Source organism: Durio zibethinus, chromosome 14 (genome assembly GCF_047325235.1).
Source record: "Durio zibethinus cultivar Kanyao isolate XHJ-2024 chromosome 14, ASM4732523v1, whole genome shotgun sequence".
Classification (NCBI taxonomy): Eukaryota; Viridiplantae; Streptophyta; class Magnoliopsida; order Malvales; family Malvaceae; genus Durio; species Durio zibethinus.
In genome coordinates, this window is record NC_143175.1 from 5,762,468 (window position 1) to 5,785,277 (window position 22,810).

General features: G+C 31.6%; 1 protein-coding gene across 1 annotated transcript; it reads left to right on the plus strand.

Annotated features, from left to right (window-relative positions):
• The first annotated feature begins 3,876 nt into the window (after positions 1-3,876).
• On the plus strand, positions 3,877-4,739 carry LOC111295071 (jasmonate-induced protein homolog). The gene is made up of 2 exons (XM_022888431.2): positions 3,877-4,215; positions 4,339-4,739. The coding sequence occupies exons 1-2, from the start codon at positions 3,943-3,945 to the stop codon at positions 4,534-4,536; spliced, it is 471 nt and encodes a 156-aa protein (XP_022744166.1). The 5' UTR covers positions 3,877-3,942; the 3' UTR covers positions 4,537-4,739.
• The last annotated feature ends 18,071 nt before the right edge of the window (positions 4,740-22,810 follow it).

Genomic DNA, 22,810 nt, shown 5'->3' on the forward strand with positions numbered 1-22,810 from the left:
TTAATGTTTGGGCTTTGAATCTAACATACATTTTGGTTTAGGCTTGGTGCCTAATAATAACCTTATCTTATTCAGGCTTTGATGTAGGCTTTGGCCCCAACAATTATTTTATTTTATCTTATATTATTTTTTTTGTTATTATTTTGTTTATTCTTTAATAAAGACTTTTTTAAAAAAAAAAGAAAGAAAAAGAAATCAAATGAGATTTTTTGGACATCTCGTACAAGAATCGAGCAAAGAGCGATTTTGGAGATTTTATTTTAGCTACATGAAATTGGAAATAGAATCAAAAAGAAAACATTGATCATAATCAAAACCTCAAAATCACTTCACAATTAAATCTGTCTTAAATGAGGAACCCTAAATGTTTTATTAAAACTCCTATAAATGGTTCTAAAATGGAAATGAAAAGGAGGATATTGGACACAGAAATCACACAGGAAAAAAGGTAGTTTGATTAAAGAGAAATTTTTTTTTTTTTGGTTAGTTTTTGGTTTTTAGGGATCATTCGTACAAATTCTAGGGATTATGCATTTTTTGGTTCTGGGATTTACTTTGTTTCAGGTTTGATTTGAAGAGCTTTTGGGGTTTTTTTTTTTTTTAAGTTTATATTTTAATTTCTAAGATTGATTCATTTTCTGATAGGTTGGTTTGTTAGGATTTTCAATTGTTTTTTTGGTTCTAGGATCTAGGTTTAATTGAATTTTGATTGAATTTAAAGTTGAATCATTGAATTTTTTTGTGGAATGCACAATGGCTAAAGGGTTTTTGCAACGGTCAATTTCTAGGTTCATAAGGGTTTTTGGGAAAGTTTTGAAGTTTTTGACGATTGGTTGAATTTTTCAACATCAGAAACTGGGTTCATTTTGGCTGTTTGAAGTTTTCAGTTAATGTATCTAGAGAGAAGACAGAGAAAATTTTGCTTAAAGAGAAAAAATGCCAAGGAATATGAGAAAAATAAAAAATTTTGGGCTTTTATATAGGTTAGAAATAGTGTCATTTTATCCCTTGGGATCTACATGTTGACTCGTGTGAGATTCGTATGTTGACCAGCCTGTGACTCGATCTAGATGTAGGTTTTTCTTTTTCCTTTTTCTTTTTCTTTTTCTTTTTTTATTTTTTGATTTTTTGATATTTTGAAATTTTGATTTTTGATTTTTGATTTTTGATTTTTGATTTTTTTGATTTGTTTACCAAGTGTTTTATTTATTTATTTATTATTATTATTATTGATAATTAAATAATGAAAAAAAGAAAAAGAAAATTTGGCAAGATTATTTATGATATTTTATGTATTTATTATTATTATTATTATTACTATTTATTTTTTTGTATGATTATTAATTAATAAGGTGATAATTTATAAATTATATTATTGCATGATTATATTATTACTGTATGATATATTATATTATTGCATGATGATTTTTTTTGTCTATTTTTTTTTTAATTTTCAAAATTTTTTTTTTTCAATCCTATCAAACTATTAGAGGATTTAAATCTTGAATTAAGTCTTATCAAGCTATTGGAGGACTTAATGAATTTTTTTAAAAATATTTAAAAAAGAAAATCCTACCAACAAATTGGAGAATAATTTTTTGAAAAAAATCTTATTAACATATTGGAGGATATTTTTGAAAATAAATTATTATTTGTTTTAAATTAGGTTTTGAATTTTCGATGATAGAATTACTAAAAGCGTTGCAAATAGTAATCTTTATATAAATTCTTAAGTGAGAGGATTTTTTTTAAATTTTACCAACATATTGGAGAATTTGGATGAGAATTTTTTGAGACAAAGGTTCTAAACCTTGTTTTCATAAATAAAAGTTTTAAGAAGAAAATCAAATGAATTCGATGATAGAGCCTTTTCAGAGTAGGATATTAGTCTCCATGAATACTCTTGAGGTAAGAAAATTATTTTTAATAGCCACTAAACTATTGAAATAATTTTAAGATCAATTTTCAATAATTAAATTAGTTGATAAAATTATAAAGAAACTTTATAGCTTAGATGATTTGAAATCAAACTAGTACTATCTTTTGGATGAGCATTGTGAGGGTACTATAATCTTCTTCACTCGTAACTATACTCACGAACCTAAGATTTGGTTTTGTGGATTAGAATATACTATTTAAAGATACCTAAGTCAATCTTGAGATTTATTTTTAAATAGGACAGATTCTATCAGGTGATCAATCACACATTAACAAAAATTAGTGATGACTCCTTTAATCTATATCTAACAATAGGTCTATAGATTTATACGTTGCTAACAAAAATAATTAATTTATTTTAAATGGAATAACAAAATACATTCATCTCTAGGGGAATTACAATTAAACTAAAGATAAGTTTAAAATATTTAACATGTACCTAAATTAAAATATAATTTAATAGTAATTAAGAACATTCTAAATTAATTGAATTCTTATTATTTTATAATTAGAAAGGTCTTGGATAAAAGAAATAATGAAAAAAATGAAAAAAAAAAGATATTTCAAAAGCTCATTTAAAGTCATTAAACATTAGTAGAATAATAGTTTGTGTTATATATTTCTTTTAAAATAAAAATTAAATTTATGTTTATATTGTTTCAGATCAATATTTCAAAATTTCTAAGTTTGATCATTTCAAATTTAAGTTATTTTATATTCAAATTATTTCAAGATTAAAATTTTAAGTTTGATTCTATTTCTAATTTAAATTAGATGAATTGAGGTTGTTGGCTGTTCTTGAAAAAATCTAGTTGCATCGAGTTTTAAGGTAGTCTTTCCAATCTCTATAATTAGCGTCCTAAAACATAATTAAATTGAAATACCCATCTTAAATTGAATTGAAAGAAATCATGTTAAGATTACTCCCCAACAAATATTAATGAAAATGTCATCAAAGAAAGGAAAGGGAAGGAAGAAAGTCAACAACGAATTCACTGACCAAAAATATATTAATTGTCACGAGTTGAATCCGGCTTATTGTCTTCTATAGCACATGCGTGTTTGGTACGAACAAACTTTGATTTGTTTTTCATTTTTAAACACGCATTTTTGGTAGGTAGGTCGGAACCAAAAATAGTTGACATGATTTTTATTTGATGAGCAATTTTCTGTGAACGATATTATGATGAGTTTTTTATTTTTAATTTTTACGAACTAAGCTTTTTTTATATCTTTATTCCAAAAATAAAAAGGTTTTAATCTTATTTTTCCAATTAAAGAATCATTAAATCATGCCAACAGCACATCATCTTTACCAATAATTAATTAATATTGAAATGAATGAAAAATGTTGAATTTAGTTAACGTTTAAATCAAATTTTCATTCAAATTACATTGTAAATCAACATGCTTTTTTTTTCAATTACGAATAAAATACAAATTTCTCTAACGAAAAAATAAATAATAGGCAAATAAATTGAAATAATAATAAGATGAACACTTGGATTATCAATATTGTAAAATCAAAATAATTGTACAAAAACGGAATTTCCACAAAAATAGATAGGAGAGATATAGACCTAGCATGTTTACCTCAGTTATCAATTTTAAGTAAGTATACTTCAATTTCCAAATAAATTTGATAGATCAGTAATGGGTCATTATATCAAAACATGCAATTCTAGCATTTTTACAACTTTATTCGGTACAATTAATGGCCATTTTATCATAGCCCAACACCTCTTTAAACGATATTTTAGTGTCACCATAATATAAACGAGAGGATTTACATGTGTCTCTTCCAACAATTTTTTTTACTCATAGAAAAAGGGAAAAAATATTATTTGGCAATTTGTAGACACGTAATGTTGCTACATACGTAATAAATGAAAGGTTGTCGTGTTATACACAACAAACTAGTATATATAGATGATAGATGTGCTAAGTCAGATCATGCACAAACACAACACCTATTAGGAAGAAGATTAACGATAGCTCGCTGACATGTCTCAACAGGCCACCACCTATGGTAGTGTTAAAAATATTACTAGCTCACCCATCGTATATCAGATTTCCAAAGATTGGCAAGGAGCTGTTGGATCTGGCGATCTCAAATCTTATCCAGTTCAAATCCAGCCTTCTGCTACAGGTACTTTTGAACATGTTGGAAACGAAAATGGTTCACAGGCAGCTGTTGTGTATAGCGTCACAAATAGCGCTGGAAAAGCCTATGATGTACTGCTAGCTTGGTTCAACCAGCCTAATTCTCCTAACAAGGTATATAATAATTACGTTCTCAAGTCTTTACCAAATTAACATGCACTTTACTTCTTAGTTTTTTAAAAATTTCAAAACAAAGAAAATTAAAAGTAATGTATGATTATTAACTGTATAATTCAGGCTTATACACTGATTGATGAAGCTGGCTCCTTTACAACCGATCGTTGGCCTGGAATTTTTAATACCCTGATCAATTCCAGCAAAAAGAGCGCCAGTACAGTTGGACGATGCACCTCAGAAGTTGAAATTGAGGAAGGAAATTTCCCAAAATTTTCGGTAACAATTAAGTTCTGCTTAACTGCCTGTGTGAAGGGCTGATGTAATAGGCTGTCAAAATTACTAAGGAAATAAAGTGCCTTGTGCACTAGCACTCTTAGACTATTAGAGTGAATATGGCAGCCAATAGACTATTAGTGTGTTTATGGGTTTGTAATGTAATATTTTGGTTTCCTATGGATCGTACATCCCATTTGGAAATTTTAAATATCAATAAAGAATTACACCCCTTGTCTGGTTTATAACTTTGTTTGCATAGGAAAAAAAATTTCTAATTACTGAATTTATAATTTTATTATTAATTAATTTTTGTTGTGGTGGAGACGATAACTGTAAAACATTTTCTGTCCCTTGAGAATAAGAATTTATTGAAATACTTAAGACTAAATTTTCAAAAATAAAAATTAATTTTGAATACTAGTTGTTAAAAAAAATGAAGGATATAATTTTTGGACACCAAAAAAGATAAAAGGATCAAGAAAATGAGGAGAATGAAATATAAAATTCGTCCACTTTTTTGCCTTGTCACTAAAAAAGCTTAAGAAGACAATTAAGATGAGAACTCGAGCCTCACTATCTTCAATCACTATCATATATCAAGTGGATCAATTAAAACTAAGTATAAAATTTGAAATATAAATTAATTTTTTGAATTTCTTTTGCAACCCTTTCTACTATATTTTTACTAAATTCGTATTTGGCTCAAAGCAACCTATCTCCAAAAAAAAAAAAAAAAAACAACCTAGGATTCATTTGAAAAAAAAACCACCTAGGATCATTCTCCAAGCTAGGAGGCAAATTTTGGAAGAAGACCTTTTAGAAAAGTAAGGCAAAGGTCACAAAAGATCTGAAGGGCAAAAAAAAAAAAAAACATACCTAGAAAAAAGAGGTAAGCCATTTACGCTTGAATCCTCTACAAAATGGAAAAATGTTGAAAATAAAAAGTTGATAATTATAAAAAAATGAAAAAGAAATAAAAAATGAGGAAATGCTTATGAAGAAGGGCGCAGAATGCCATGGTACTCTATTTTGAGGAGAAATAATCAGTTGGTTCGCAACCTTTTTAACTTGCATGTTTTGAGCTTATTTTATCAAATTTTCTATAACCTTTATATTTTATGAATATATTGGAGAATTTGGATGAGAATTTTTTAAGACCAAGGTTCTAAACTTCGTTTTCATAAATAAAAGTTTTTACATGAAAATCAAATTAATACGACGACAAAGCCTCTTCAAAGTGAGATATTAGTCTTCATGAATACTCTTGAGGTGAGAATGTTATCTTTAGTTGCTATCAAACTATTGGAGTAATTTTTAGATCAATTTTCAATAATTGAATTAGTTGGTAAAATTATAAAGAAACTTTATGACTTAGATGACTTAGATGACTTGAAATCAAATTGGTACTATCTTTTAGATAAGCGTTGTGAGGGTGCTATAACTTTCTTCACGTGCTATAACTTTCTTCACGTGTAACCGTACTATCGAACCTAAGATTTGGTTTCGTGGAGTACAATGTACTATTCGAAGATACTTAAGTCAATCTTGGGACTCAATCTTTGAATGGAACTGATTCTGTCAGGTGATCAATCACACATTAACAAAAAAAGATTAGTGGTGATTTATTTAATCTATATCTAACAACAGGTCTACGGATTTATACGTTGCTAATAATAATAATAAATTTCTTTTAAATGGAATAACATAAAACATTCATCTCTATGTGAATATATAATTGAACTAAAGATAAGTTTAAAATATTTAACATGTACTTAAATTAGAATATAATTTAATAGTAATTAAGGACATTCTAAAATTAATTGAATTCTCATTATTTTATAATTAGAAAAGTCTTGGATAAAAAAAATAATGAAAAAATGAAAAAAAAGAGATATTTTAAAAGATCATTTAAAGTCATTAGACATTTGTAGAATAATAGTTTGTGTTATATTTATAATTAATATTTATTTTAAAATAAAAACTAAATTTATGTTCAGATCATTTCAAATCAATATTTCAAAATTGCTAAGTTTGATAATTTAAAGTTTAAGTTATTTTATATTCAAATTATTTGCAGATTAAAATTTTAAGTTTGATTCTATTTCTAATTTAAATTAAATGAATTGAGGTTGTTGGCTATTCTTGAAAAAATCTAGTCGCATCGAGTTTAGGGTAATCTTTCCTATGTCTATAATTAACGTCCTAAAACATACTTAAATTGAAATAACCGTCCTAAGTTGAATTGAAAGAAATCATGTTAAGATCACTCCCCAACAAATATTAATGAGAGGAAGACAATCTTTCAATGAAAATGTCATCAAAGAAAGGAAAGGGAAGGAAGAAAGTCAACAACGAATTCACTGACCAAAGATATATTAATTGTCACGAGTTGAATCCGGCTTATTGTCTTGCATAGCACATGCGTGTTTGGTACGAACAAACTTTGATTTGTTTTTCTTTTTTAAACGTGCATTTTTGGCAGGCAGGCCGGAACCAAAACTAGTTGACATGATTTTTATTTGATGAGCAATTTTCTGTGAATCATATTATGCTGAGTTTTTATTTTATTTTATTTTCTTTTAATTTTTACGAACTAAGCTTTTTTGATATCTTTATTTCGAAAATAAAAATGTTTTAATCTTATTTTTCCAATTAAAGAATCATTAAATCTTGCCAACAACGCATCATCTTTTCTAACAATTAATTAATATTGAAATGGATGAAAAATGTTTAATTTATTTAACGTTTAAATCAATTTTTCATTCAAATTACATTGGAAATCAACATGCTTTTCTTTTCAATTACGAATAAAATGCAAATTTCTCAAACAAAAAAAATAAATAATAGGCAATTAAATTGAAATAATAATAAGATGAACACTTGGACTATCAATATTGTAAAATCAAAATAAATGTACAAAAACGGAATTTCCTCAAAAATAGATAGGAGAGATATAGACCTAGCATTTTTACCTCAGTTATCAATTTTCAGTAAGTATACTTCAATTTCCAAATAAATTTGATAGATCAATAATGGGTCATTATATCAAAACATGCAATTCTAGCATTTTTACAACTTTATTCAGCACAATTAATGGGCATTTTATCATAGCCCAACACCTCTTTAAACGATATTTTAGTGTCACCATAATATAAACGAGAGGATTTACATGTGTCTCTTCCAACAATTTTTTTTACTCATAGAAAAAGGGAAAAAATATTATTTGGCAATTTGTAGACATGTAATGTTGCTACATACGTAATAAATGAAAGGTTGTGGTTTTATACACAACAAACTAGTATATATAGATGATAGATGTGCTAAGTCAGATCATGCACAAACACAACACCTATTAGGAAGAAGATTAACGATAGCTCGCTGACATGTCTCAACAGGCCACCACCTATGGTAGTGTTAAAAATATTACTAGCTCACCCATCGTATATCAGATTTCCAAAGATTGGCAAGGAGCTGTTGGATCTGGCGATCTCAAATCTTATCCAGTTCAAATCCAGCCTTCTGCTACAGGTACTTTTGAACATGTTGGAAACGAAAATGGTTCACAGGCAGCTGTTGTGTATAGCGTCACAAATAGCGCTGGAAAAGCCTATGATGTACTGCTAGCTTGGTTCAACCAGCCTAATTCTCCTAACAAGGTATATAATAATAATGTTCTCAAGTCTTTACCGAATTAACATGCACTTTACTTCTTAGTTTTTTAAAAATTTCAAAACAAAGAAAATTTAAAGTAATGTATTGTCATAACGTCTAGATCCGGGGATCTATCGCTAGACATTGACTTTAAGGAGTCGCCACCAATCTTTTTTATCTAGGTGCGATTGGCCACCTAAGGAATCTGTCCTTTTAGGGAACACCTAAGTTTAAGGGCCCCTAAAAGAATAGGTTCGGGTCTACAAACCAGAACAGGGTTCGGGAGTTCGATTACGTGTGAGGAAGGTTATAGCACCCTCACAACGCCCATCAAAAGATGGTACCAGCTTAAATTTGTGTTATCCAAAAGCCTTAAAATTTTACCAAGTAATTAATTATTGGAAATTATTCTCAATTGACTCTAATATTTTTAGCAAAAAATTGAGAAAATTCCCTCACCTCAAGAGTATGCAAGAAAAACTACTGTTTCACTTGCAGAGGCTCCGTCGTCGGATTATTTAAAGAAAAAAAATCAAAATCAAAATAAAAAGAAAGAAAAGAATGATTTTTTTTTTTTGTGTGGGGAAAATTGATACTTTCAACTTTTCCTCAAAAACCTTTTTTTGAAATTTTATTTTTAAGGAAAATTGATACTTTCAACTTTTCCTCAAAAAACCTTTTTTTTTTTTTTGGAAATTTTGATTTTCAAGGAAAATTGATACCTTCAACTTTTTCCTAAAATATTTTTTTGAAACTTTGATTTTCAAGGAAAATTGATACTTTCAACTTTTCCCTAAAAATATTTTTTTTTGAAAATTTTGATTTTCAAGGAAAATTGATACTTTCAACTTTTCCTCAAAAATTCATTTTTTTGAAAATTTTGATTTTCAAGGAAAATTGATGCTTTCAAGTTTTCCTCAAAAATTCCTTTTTTTTGAAATTTATTTTCAAGGAAAATTGATACTTTCAACTTTTCCTCAAAAATTCCTTTTTTTGAAATTTATTTTCAAGGAAAATTGATACTTTCAACTTTTCCCCAAAAATATTTTTTGGAAATTTATTTCTAAGGAAGATTGATACTTTCAACTTTTCCCTTAAAATATTTTTTTTTGGAATTTTTTTATTTTTATTTAAAGAAAATAAAATAATAAAAAATAAACAAAAAAGGAATATTACATAAACCTAATCTAATAAATAAAAAATAAAATAAACAAATAAAAAAAATTCAAAAAAAAAAAAAAAACCTGGAGCGGCTCGGATCGCGGCTCGGCTCGGCTCGGCTCAAGGAAGAGAAAACGGCTCGGGGGGAGCGGCTTGGCGGCTTGGCTCGGAGGGGCTGGCACGCGCGGGTCAGAAAGCGGGTCGACGTCCGGGTCGGGTTGGGTTCGGCAAAACGCGCGGATCCTCTGGGTTACTTAAGGCCAAAACGACGTCGTTTTGGGAGGGTATAAAAGGCAATCACCTTCGTTTTTTCGGCAGAACACCCCTCTCCTCTCTCTCTCTTCTTCCCTTTTTCTCTCCCTTCTCTCTAGAAAATGAAGAACACCGGTGCCGGATTCTGGGAAAGTCGCCGGAATCTGGAAATTTCGTCAGAAGTTGGCCGGAATTCGACCAGTTTCTGGGAAAGTTCGCCGGTTTCTGGGATTTCTCGCCGGAAACTGGGCAGGTTGCCGAAAACTTCAAAGTTGGCCGGAATTGTTGCCGAAAAATTCAAACTTGGCCGGAAAAGTTAACCGAAATCTGGAATTTCCAGAAATTCCCAAAAAAAAAAAATCGAAAAATTCCCAAAAAATTCCCGATGATTCCTAGAACTCTCCTAAACCTTTTCTTAGCCTTCTATACTCTCCTATTCGCCTTTTCCCCTCAAATCAGTAGCTCAGGCTCACTGTTTTCTGTGTGTCTTGCATTCTGTTCCAGAGTCCCTTTTATAGGGATTGATCAGGAGTTCCTGATCAATCCCAATTCCTCCTTGGACGAGAATTCAGTCTTTGAATCCAACTGGACTCTTCTGATTGAATTCCCCTCCAGAGTGGGATTCTTCAACTTTGAATCTTAGCCATCCAGAATTAAAATCAAAATAAATAAAAAAATACTAGATAATCAAAAGATATGATAGTATAAAAATAAAAAAATAATATCAAATAATTCGAAAAAAAAAATAACATAAGATAAACCCAAAAATATATTACAAAAAAAAAAAAGATAATAATAATAATAAATATATAACTATATACATACAATACATATAAATCTAATCTAAATAAAAATAAATACACAAAGATATAATAATAATAATAATAAAATACATAAAATACAAAAGAAGAAAAAGAAAAGAAAAAAAAAATACAGGATTGAAATGGGCCTTACCCATTTGGGCCAGGCTTAATTGATCTGGGCCCGGACCCAATTGGGTGTCTACAGCTGCCCCTCTTTGCACATTTTCTGTGAAACAGAAATTGCGCAAAGACGTAGACACCCAATCAAGACTCAACTCAACTCAACATTTTTATTTTTTTATTTTTATTTTTTTTAAATTTTTGTTTTTTGTTTTTTGTTTTTTTGTTTTTTTTTTTTTGTTTTTTTTGTTTTTTTTTTTTTGTCGAAGTTCCTCTAAACAGAGGCACCACGACTTTGGAAAAATAAATTGCTCCTCTCAACAGAGGCACCACGACTTTGAAAAGTAAATTGCTCCTCTAAACAGAGGCACCACGACTTTGAAAAGTAAATTGCTCCTCTCAACAGAGGCACCACGACTTTGGAAAAGTAAATTGCTCCTCTCAACAGAGGTACCACGACTTTGGAAAAGTAAATTGCTCCTCTCAACAGAGGTACCACGACTTTGAAAAAATAAATTGCTCCTCTAAACAGAGGCACCACGACTTTGGAAAGTAAATTGCTCCTCTCAACAGAGGTACCACGACTTTGGAAAAATAAATTGCTCCTCTAAACAGAGGCACCACGACTTTGAAAAGTAAATTGCTCCTCTCAACAAAGGTACCACGACTTTGGAAAAGTAAATTGCTCCTCTAAACAGAGGCACCACGACTTTTGAAAAGTAAATTGCTCCTCTAAACAGAGGCAACGAACTTTGGAAAATAAATTGCTCCTCTAAACAGAGGCAACGAACTTTGAAAAGTAAATACTCCTAGACGATCATGTCTGAAGGAGTTGAAAGTTGTGTTTGAAGGGATTTCAGGAGATTATGCCCAAAGGTCTTATAAATCAACCCTGATACCAAGAGACATCCTATTTCAAGGATTAGGAACTTACCTGACAAGTTTCTTCTCAAACTTGCAAAGTCTTTTCATATCTGTCTTTTCCATGTGGGATGTTGGAACACCCCTGCTTCTTGAATTTGTACACTATACTTTCCTGAAAGTAGTGTATGCTATGCAAATGCATATGAATTTCAATGTATGCTATGCAAATGTTGGCCAATTAATTCCTGTTCAATGTATGGTACTCAAGTTTCTCAAGCTCTTTTTTTTCTTTCTTGGGTGTCAAGCCCTTTGATTCCTCAAGGATCCAATTGCACTGCTCTTCTAAGATCGAACCAGTGTAGCTCTCAATTGTCCTTTCCACTCACATTCTTTCCTTGTTCTGTTTTTCAATACTTTGGAATAAACTTCATCAATCGATCATCCCTTGACCATCATTCAATGAATTTTTCAGCACTAGCAAATTTCAAAATAAATTTCATCCACCATCACTGGGTCTTTGTCTCAGCATCAACAATTCCAAAACAGACTTTGTCTACTGATTGTCTTCATCATTCAATCATATCTTGCAAGTCATATCGATCAATTCATCACTTTTCAAGATTTGCCCCATCATCTCTTTTAGGTTTCTACCATTTCTTCATCATCTTAGATTTCTTTTCAAATGAATGTAAGATTCTTTTAAGCACATATTCATTCATTCATTATCATTTCAAATTTTGACAAATACAATGCAATCAAGCATTTTCTCAATTCATTCTAAGGGTGTAACAATAAGAGGACAGAAAGTGAATTATGGTAAAGATAATCAATGGAGATCTATTTTGGTAGAAAATAAATGGGAAAGGAAATAAATTGGATGTCATTGAGGTAAATGGTATGTCCAAATGATGAATATTCAGACAATTTTCAACATTAATCTAGGATTCTTTTTCAAAAACTCATTCATTTACTGTTGAAGTCATCTTGAGCTTGGCGAACTCTGCCCCAGTCTTTGAGGAATCTTCAGATGTCTTTGATCTTTCATTCATGTGAGCCATTTGACCTGGATCTTTTTTTTTTTTTTTTGGGTACCAAAATCACCCTTTCAGGTTTTCAATTTGGATCTCTTTTTTCATTTTTTCTTCTTTCTTTCTTTTTCTTTTTCTTTTTTTTTCATCATCTTTTTTTTCTCATTCTTCACCTATTATTGACATCCTTCATACATCAAACTTTTAAGGTAATGTAGCATGATTCCATCACTTCATCATGAGCATGCCTTCGCTCAACATATGATCATTCAAGTTGAGTATTCACACTTGATCCAAATAGACTTTTCAAGGTTGTAATGTAGGTCAAGGTGAAGGGTCATAAAAAAAATGGATATAATAGGCTCAAAACATGTATTAAAAAGGTTCAAGACCGAAGGATCATTTGATGCAGCTTGGCATTTTGCCCCACATCGTTTCACTATTTTTTCTTTCCTCACACAAAGGATTCTCATTACTTTGCCCCAAGTCATGTGTGGCATTTATTTTTTTCTTTTGCTTTTCTTTCTCTTTTCATCTTTGAGACCTTTTGTGGTTTTTTTTTTTTTTTTTTCAAAAATTACCCTCCAGTGTAGAGGGTGATCCTTGGTTGGGGTTCTTCAAAAAAAATGATAAGCTCAAAGGGGTAACAATAAATGGTTTTTCAAATGGTAAAAGAAAGATGGCCATTTTTCATCTCAATTGTGAATACCTTTCTTGAACATCATCTATTGAACAAAGCTCATGAACTTGTGTAAAAGATTACACACCTTCAAGACATATCTATTTCACCTTCAGTAATAGCTTACTTTTTGCTCAAATCATCTCCTCACATTGACGTGGATGAGTTCTCAAAATTAAATCTCAGAATTATTGTTATCATTGTCTAAATATTCATCATCTGAAATTTAAGAATGGGAATGTGAAGTTATGGAAGGTAACAAAGCATGGAGTAATGGTCAAGTGAAAAAGAAAAATGTAATGAAATGCATTGACTTGCCTTTATTAAAATGATAACAAGTGAAGTCATATTGCAAAAAAAATCTAACATTGTTTGAAAAGAAATCCCAAAATGACAGAAGAAACCTTCAACCAGCCTTATCTCCATTGATATCTTGCCCCTCAATTCATTGTGAATCTCCGGATCCTTTCTGTTCTTGACTTTCGCTCAGTACACTAACATTAGGTGCTGTTGCTTTTCCTTGATCAAAACTTACCATTCCATCATTGATCAACCGTTGCACCTTATACTTTAAAGCAGTGTAATTTTCAGTAGAATGGCCAGTAATTCCATAATGATAGTCACAACGGGCTGTAGAATCATACCACTTTGGATAGGGTGGTTTAAGTGGTTCCACATGGCTGGGGGCAATCAAGCGGCTATTATAGAGTTCTCGATATAACTCTGTATAAGTCATAGGGATTGGATCAAATACAGGTTTTTCTCGAGTAGTCCGTTGTTCTCGTGAGCCACTTGCTGGATGAGTAGGACGAATTTGGGTTTTTACAGGAGCTTGAATGTTAAGGCGGTAAGTGGATGAATAAGATGGTTGTGGAGCTAGCTGGTATGGGTAGGATGAGGCATTATTCACAGCAGGATAGTATGGAGAGTAACCTTGGGATGGATAGGGTTGATAACCCCCGAATTGTTGTCTATCAAAGCTCACAGCTTGAGCTTGAGCTTCTTTCTTTTCTGATGTCTTCTTGGTTTCTCCTCCTCTCAACTTGCCATTTTTTATGGCACTTTCAATAATTTCTCCAGAGATTACCATGTCAGCAAAATTTTTTGTTGCATTCCCTATCATCTTTTCATAATAGGGAGGCTTTAAAGTGCTAACAAACAGCACTGTGGTCTCTTTCTCTGTCAGTGGAGGTTGTACCTGTGAAGCTATATCCCTCCATCTCTGGGCGTATTCTTTAAAAGACTCATTTGACTTTTTCTCTAGATTTTACAAAGATAAACGATCAGGGGCCAAATCGATGATGTGTCGATATTGGCTAATGAAGTCATGAGCCATATCGCTCCAGGAGCGAATGTGGGTTCTATCCAACTGAACATACCACCTGGCAGCAGAACCAGTAAGACTATCTTGGAAGACATGCATCAAGAGTTTTTCATCATGGGCATGAGCTGCCATCTTCCTGCAATACATGGTGATGTGGGTTTTGGGGCACTTTGTACCGTCATATTTTTCAAATTTTGGTACTTTGAATTTATAGGGGATAACCACATCAGGAACTAGGCAGAGCCCAGCAGCATCAACTGACCCATAAAAGCTAAATCCTTCCACAGCCCGTAGCCTCTGCTCTAGCATGCTAATTTTGGAGCTTTCTTCAGCTTCCACCCTTACCTTTTCCTTGTCCTTCTCTTTTACATCATCTAGATCAGGAATTGGTTCCGCTACCTTTTCAGTGAAGACAGGATTTATATAGCTATTATACTGCCCTGGGTTGAAAGCTGATGGCATTCCAGGACATGTTGGATATGCAAAATGTTGTGGTGGGACCTCTTGGGCAGACTGGGCTTGAAGTGGGCCAAAACCTGAAGGGTACAAAGGGTCAGCCACTTCTTGCTGGCTTGTACTTCCTTCAACTCCTTTTCCTTTGTTCATATTATTGAGGGCCTCCAGAATCTTGCTTAGCTCACTTTCAATCTTCTCCTGAGCTTTTTCTAGCTTTTCAAATCTATGAGAACTTTCTTCTTCCATTTGCCTTGCTCTGGATCTTGTGTTGTATCGATGGGCAGGATTTTCGTTAGATGGAGCTATCCTGGACCTTGAGTACCATGCTTATGATTAGAAATGTTATGCTGTACCTTATGTATGATGCTTTGATACACAAATGAAATGTACATTTTTTGAATGAAATCTAGTATGAAATGAATGCAAATGATTGTGTTGAAACATGATCATGAAAAGAATACAGATGCATACAATCAGACAAACAACATAGTTAGTTCCGTGGATGAAACGAAAGTGATGCTGATGCATAATGTTACATATAATAAAAATAACACACAAAGTTAAACAATCAAAATGATTAGACAAACACCCTTTTTGTGTCCTAATTTCAGGGCATATCTATCATTGGGTAGAAAGGGCTCTATCTTAGGTGTAGGCACTTCTAAGGTTCACTATATGTGGTTTAAGGTCAAAGTCTAAAGGTCCTCAAATTGTTCCTTACATCCTTGTCCATCACAGACTAGTAAGGCACCCTAATCCTCACCCATTACAGGCTACAAGCGGAAAAGGTTCAATTTGAGTGGGAGTATTTCGCTAGCCACTGCGGAGGCATTAGACCTCACGAAAGCAATAGGTACTTTACTCCCTCCTAGAGGGACGAAGCTCGAGTATAGAGCTCATGTTATGCACATGCACATGAATGACATAATTAACAAGATAAATAAACAGGAATGAATAATAACACATATATACAAAAATGGTTCAATTTTATTAGGCTTTTGGATAACACAAATTATTTGCTAGCCTGACTCTCAAATTCCCCAGTGGAGTCGCCAAGCTGTCATAACGTCTAGATCCGGGGATCTATCGCTAGACATTGACTTTAGGGAGTCGCCACCAATCTTTTTTATCTAGGTGCGATTGGCCACCTAAGAAATTTGTCCTTTTAGGGAACACCTAAGTTTAAGGGCCCCTAAAAGAATAGGTTCGGGTCTACAAACCAGAACAGGGTTCGGGAGTTCGATTACGTGTGAGGAAGGTTATAGCACCCTCACAACGCCCATCAAAAGATGGTACCAGCTTAAATTTGTGTTATCCAAAAGCCTTAAAATTTTACCAAGTAATTAATTATTGAAAATTATTCTCAATTGACTCTAATATTTTTAGCAGAAAATTGAGAAAATTCCCTCACCTCAAGAGTATGCAAGAAAAACTACTGTTTCACTTGCAGAGGCTCCGTCGTCGGATTATTTAAAGAAAAAAAATCAAAATCAAAATAAAAAGAAAGAAAAGAATGATTTTTTTTTTGTGGGGAAAATTGATACTTTCAACTTTTCCCCAAAAAATATTTTTTGAAAATTTATTTTTAAGGAAAATTGATACTTTCAACTTTTCCTCAAAACATTTTTTTGAAATTTTATTTTCAAGGAAAATTGATACTTTCAACTTTTCCTCAAAAACCTGTTTTTGAAATTTTGTTTTTAAGGAAAATTGATACTTTCAACTTTTCCCCAAAAATGTTTTTTTGAAATTTTATTTTTAAGGAAAATTGATACTTTCAACTTTTCCTCAAAAAACCTTTTTTTTTTTTTTGGAAATTTTGATTTTCAAGGAAAATTGATACCTTCAACTTTTTCCTAAAATATTTTTTTGAAACTTTGATTTTCAAGGAAAATTGATACTTTCAACTTTTCCTCAAAAATTCCTTTTTTTTGAAATTTATTTTCAAGGAAAATTGATACTTTCAACTTTTCCCCAAAAATATTTTTTGAAAATTTATTTCTAAGGAAGATTGATACTTTCAACTTTTCCCTTAAAATATTTTTTTTTGGAATTTTTTTATTTTTATTTAAAGAAAATAAAATAATAAAAAATAAACAAAAAAGGAATATTACATAAACCTAATCTAATAAATAAAAAATAAAATAAACAAATAAAAAAAATTCAAAAAAAAAAAAAAAAACCTGGAGCGGCTCGGATCGCGGCTCGGCTCGGCTCGGCTCAAGGAAGAGAAAACGGCTCGGGGGGAGCGGCTTGGCGGCTTGGCTCGGCTCAGCTCGGCTCGGAGGGGCTGGCACGCGCGGGTCAGAAAGCGGGTCGACGCCCGGGTCGGGTTGGGTTCGGCAAAACGCGCGGATCCTCTGGGTTACTTAAGGCCAAAACGACGTCGTTTTGGGAGGGTATAAAAGGCAATCACCTTCGTTTTTTCGGCAGAACACCCCTCTCCTCTCTCTCTCTTCTTCCCTTTTTCTCTCCCTTCTCTCTAGAAAATGAAGAACACCGGTGCCGGATTCTGGGAAAGTCACCGGAATCTGGAAATTTCGCCGGAAGTTGGCCGGAATTCGACCAGTTTCTGGGAAAGTTCGCCGGTTTCTGGGATTTCTCGCCGGAAACTGGGCAGGTTGCCGAAAACTTCAAAGTTGGCCGGAATTGTTGCCGGAAAATTCAAACTTGGCCGAAAAAGTTAACCGAAATCTGGAATTTCCAGAAATTCCCAAAAAAAAAAAAATCAAAAAATTCCCAAAAAATTCCCGATGATTCCTAGAACTCTCCTAAACCTTTTCTTAGCCTTCTATACTCTCCTATTCGCCTTTTCCCCTCAAATCAGTAGCTCAAGCTCACTCGTTTCTGTGTGTCTTGCATTCTGTTCCAGAGTCCCTTTTATAGGGATTGATCAGGAGTTCCTGATCAATCCCAATTCCTCCTTGGACGGAAATTCAGTCTTTGAATCCAACTGGACTCTTCTGATTAAATTCCCCTCCAGAGTGGGATTCTTCAACTTTGAATCTTAGCCATCCAGAATTAAAATCAAAATAAATAAAAAAAATACTAGATAATCAAAAGATATGATAGTATAAAAATAAAAAAATAATATTAGATAATCCGAAAAAAAAAATCAGATAAAATTAACAGATAATAAAAAAAAATAACATAAGATAAACCCAAAAATATATTACAAAAAAAAAAAGATAATAATAATAATAAATATATAACTATATACATACAATACATATAAATCTAATCTAATCTAATCTGCCTGTGTTGAGGGCTGATGTAATAGGCTGTCAAAATTACTAAGTAAATAAAGTGCCTTGTGCACTAGCACTCTTAGACTATTAGAGTGAATTTGGCAGCCAATAGACTATTAGTGTGTTTATGTGTTTGTAATGTAATATTTTGGTTTCCTATGGATCGTACATCCCATTTGGAATTTTAAATATCAATAAAGAATTACACCCCTTGTCTGGTTTATAACTTTGTTTGCATAGGAAAAAAATTTTCTAATTACTGAGTATATAATTTTATTATCAATTAATTTTTGTTGTGGTGGAGACGATAACTGTAAAACATTTTCTGTCCCTTGAGAATAAGAATTTATTGAAATACTTAAGAATAAATTTTCAAAAATAAAAATTAATTTTGAATACTAGATGTTAAAAAAAAAATGAAGGATATAATTTTTGGACACCAAGAAAGATAAAAGGATCAAGAAAATGAGGAGAATGAAATATAAAGTTCGTCCATTTTTTTGCCTCATCACTAAAAAAGTTTAAGAAGACAATTAAGATGAGAACTCGAGCCTCATTATCCTCATTCATTATCATATATCCAGTGGATCAATTAAAACTAAGTATAAAGTTTGAAATATAAATTAATTTTTTGAATTTCTTTTGCGACTCATTCATTATCATATATCCAGCTTTGTTGCTGTACCGGCTTATTTTCATTTTAACACGTGTGTTTGGTACAAACAAACTTCGATTTTTTTTTCTTTTCTAAACGTGCATTTTTGGTTGGTAGGTCGGAACCAAAAATAATTCAGATGATTTTTATTTGATGAGCAATTTCCAGTGAGCCATATTATGCTGAGTTTTTTTTTTCTTTTTTTTTTTTTAACAAACTAAGGGTCTTCGATATCTTTATTTCGAAAATAAAGTGGTCATAATTTTATGTTAACAACAAATCATCTTTTCTAATAATTAATTAATATTCAAATGAATGAAAAAATTGAATTTATTTCACGTTTAAACCAATTTTTCATTCAAATTACATTGTAAAATAATATGCTTTTGAAACACGAATAAAATACAAATCTCTTTAAAGGAAAAAAAAAAGTAATAGCCAATTAAGTTGAACTAATAATAAGATGAACGCTTAGGTTACCTATTGTAAAATCAAAATAATTGTACCACAAAAAAATTTCCTCGAAAATTTAAAAATTGTATATTTATAACTACAATGATATATTCTTAATCAGATGAATAAAAAATAACATAATTTAATTATTGTAAACATTGAATTTTGTCCGACTTAATGATTTCATATTTTAAATTAATTCAGCTTTTAAATTTATATTGAAATTTTAACCAAGCTAATGTAACATTAATTTTTGAGCTATGAATCGCTCGACAAGGACTCTAAAATTAACTTCAAAATGAATCCATTTAGAAAGGTCCATAAATAAAATCCAAAACATTGGGTCAAGGTTTAGTCCATTTCAAAATCCATAAGCCCAAGATCGAAATCCAATTAAGACGCATAGTTTGATTTTGTTTGAATTTTAATCAATTAAAAAATTTTATTTGGAAATCTAAAATAGAAAGAGAAAATAAGAAAAAAATATAGCTATCGAATCATAGTACTGTGCACGGCACTAGCATCCGTCCCCTCCAAGCCATACTGGTAGGCACCTCAATAACCCAACAACACCTTTTTCTTTTCCATACTATGGTCTACCATCCCAGTTTTCTCTATGATCCTCAAACTGCTTTTAAGGCTAAGTAATCTTAATATAGGATGAGGCCATTTTTTTGAACACTAGAAGCCTTATTAAAACACTCCTACAGCATCAAAATCAACTCTGCCAAGACCCTTAAGCATCACCATCCCCAAGTCACAATTCACAGCATTCACTTCCAACCTAACACCTGATTAACCACTACCTTTCTCAACCCTGAACCCATCAGCAAACACCAAAAAAAAATAAATAAATTAAACACATCCCTTGGGAACGGGGAACATCAACGAAAAAAAAGCCACAAAAAATAAACCAAAAAAATGAAATCAACGAAATCGAGAAGAGAAGTAGGTTTCAGTTTTAGAGTGTTTGGAAGGATTTTAAGGCCTGAATTTTTTAAGGGAAAGGCTCGATTAGCGGAAGAATATACTAGAAGCTGATGGTGTTTGGCGTCACAGAGAGGGGCTATTTTGGTTTTAAAACTGACGGCTTTAGGTTTAGATCGAGGATTTCAAGATAAGTTTTAGCGAAACCAAGTGCAAAAGTAAAAAAAGGAAGGAAAGGGGTATTTTTAGGTGTAAGTTAGGATTCAACCGATAATGGCACTGGTTTTCGAGTTTGGGAGTGGCCAATATCTTAAACTTTTGTTAGAGAAGAAATTTTGTTTTTTTTAAGAATAGGTGAAACGAATTGAAAAAAAAGTTTGATATTTATAGATTGAAAAATAAAATCACCAAAATACCCATGTTTGACTCGACCCGGATCCAGGGTCCACATACTCAACCCATTTTGGTTCTCCTTGACTAGCTTGGTCTGGTTCAATTGAACCACCTATGAACCATAGAAAAACTATTGTTGAATTATTGGTGGATCGCTAAACCACTCTAAATCACCTAGGATCACTCTCAAAGCTAGGAGACAAAATTTGGAAGAAAACCTTTCATAAAAGTAAGGCAAAGGTCACAAAAGATCTCAAGGGCAAAAAAAAATAATACCTAGAAAAAAGAAGTAAGCCATTTATGTTTGAATCCTCTTGAAAAAGGAAAAATGTTGAAAATAAAAAGTTGATAATTATAAGAAATGAAAAGGAAATAAAAAATGAGGAAATACTTATAAAGAAAGGGGCTGAATGCCATGGTACTCTATTTTAAGGAGAAACACTAGAGAATGCAATCCAGAATAGAAAGCTTGATGAGGGAGACACATACAAAGATAAATCATCCAAGAAGAATGAAAGAGATGTTTAAACTGTGATTTATTAGAAGTAACGAGTTAGAATATTTACCTTGTATTACTCTCACTTGGTCTATCATTTTTTCTACTCAACAAATCCTTACCCATTTTAACCAATCCTACAATCCAGATCTCAACCAGGCCTTCACCAAGCACCCATTCATGCATCTTTATCTCAATTTAACAACCCTATGGGTAATTAGAGAAGGCTAAGGAACAACCGAGATAGAGCTTGCGTTGATGAAATTCTTACATCTCACATTGAGTTATTTTCTCTACTCGTTGAGAACCACCTTATTGTAGCAGTCTATTTAGACTCATTGAAACTTCTTTACCTCAATTGGTATGATATCAATGCCCAATGTGAGTGTCATTGTGGGAATGTGGGCCATTCGATAAAAAGTTACGCTACTTTCAAACATAAGGTGCAAAGTTTAATCATGGCTGGCTTGTTGAACTTCAATAAAAAAGCTAGGTCGAGTGTAGTGGGGAATTTTCTACCTGATCACACCGAGGCATGGTGATAGGGAAAGCCAGGGTTGCTTACATTTTTTTGAATCTTTTTGAAAGTAATGTTATTGCCTAAATGTTTATGCCTTCAAGCATCAAAAGACCTTTTGGACTTTCATTTTGCCTTTATCATTTCAATAAAATGGCAATGATTCATTTTCATTTCCACTTTCATTTGAATTGTTATTTTGTGCTTTTGTATATCTTTTCATATCTTTCTTTTTACCCATTATCAAATTCCAAGTAATGAATGTTCAGAAAATGATGCTAATAATTTGTGATTCAATTTTAAATACTCATTCATATCAAATTACATCAATGAAGCAAAAGGAGTTAAGGTTGGCAAAATCGAGTTGTTTTCGGCAACATCTGTTAACAAGCTCATCTTTTTATCAATTTATGTTCTTCAAAAAAGGTATTCATATTTGAGATGAGAAATGACCGTCTTTCTTTCACCTTTCATACATTAATAAAATTATCCATTTGTTACCTTTTTTTAGCCTGTTATGATTCATTTGAAAAAAAAACCACCTAGGATCATTCTCCAACCTAAGAGGCAATAAACTATTAGTGTGTTTATGGGTTTGTAATCTAATATTTTGGTTTCCTATGGATCGTACATCCCATTTGGAAATTTTAAATATCAATAAAGAATTACACCCCTTGTCTGGTTTATAACTTTGTTTGCATAGGAAAAAAATTTTCTAATTACTAAATTTATAATTTTATTATTAATTAATTTTTGTTGTGGTGGAGACGATAACTGTAAAACATTTTCTGTCCCTTGAGAATAAGAATTTATTGAAATACTTAAGAATAAATTTTTTAAAATAAAAATTAATTTTGAATACTAGATGTTAAAAAAAAATGAAGGATATAATTTTTGGACACCAAAAAAGATAAAAGGATCAAGAAAATGAGGAGAATGAAATATAAAGTTCATCCACTTTTTTGCCTCGTCACTAAAAAAGCTTAAGAAGACAATTAAGATGAGAACTCGAGCCTCACTATCTTCATTCAGTATCATATATCGAGTGGATCAATTAAAACTAAGTATAAAATTTGAAATATAAATTAATTTTTTGAATTTCTTTTGCAACCCTTTCTACTATATTTTTATTAAATTCGTATTTGGCTCAAAGCAACCTATCTCCAAAAAAAAAAAAAAAAAAACCTAGGATTCATTTGAAAAAAAAACCACCTAGGATCATTCTCCAAGCTAGGAGGCAAATTTTGGAAGAAGACCTTTTAGAAAAGTAAGGCAAAGGTCACAAAAGA

What these genes read in the sequence shown, in the direction of transcription:
- LOC111295071 (XM_022888431.2), top strand. Translation starts at nt 3,943, where the DNA reads ATGTCTCAACAGGCCACCACCTATGGTAGTGTTAAAAATATTACTAGC. An exon ending in AGCCTAATTCTCCTAACAAG is followed by an intron (nt 4,216 to 4,338) that starts GTATATAATAAT and finishes TGTATAATTCAG; the next exon opens with GCTTATACACTGATTGATGA.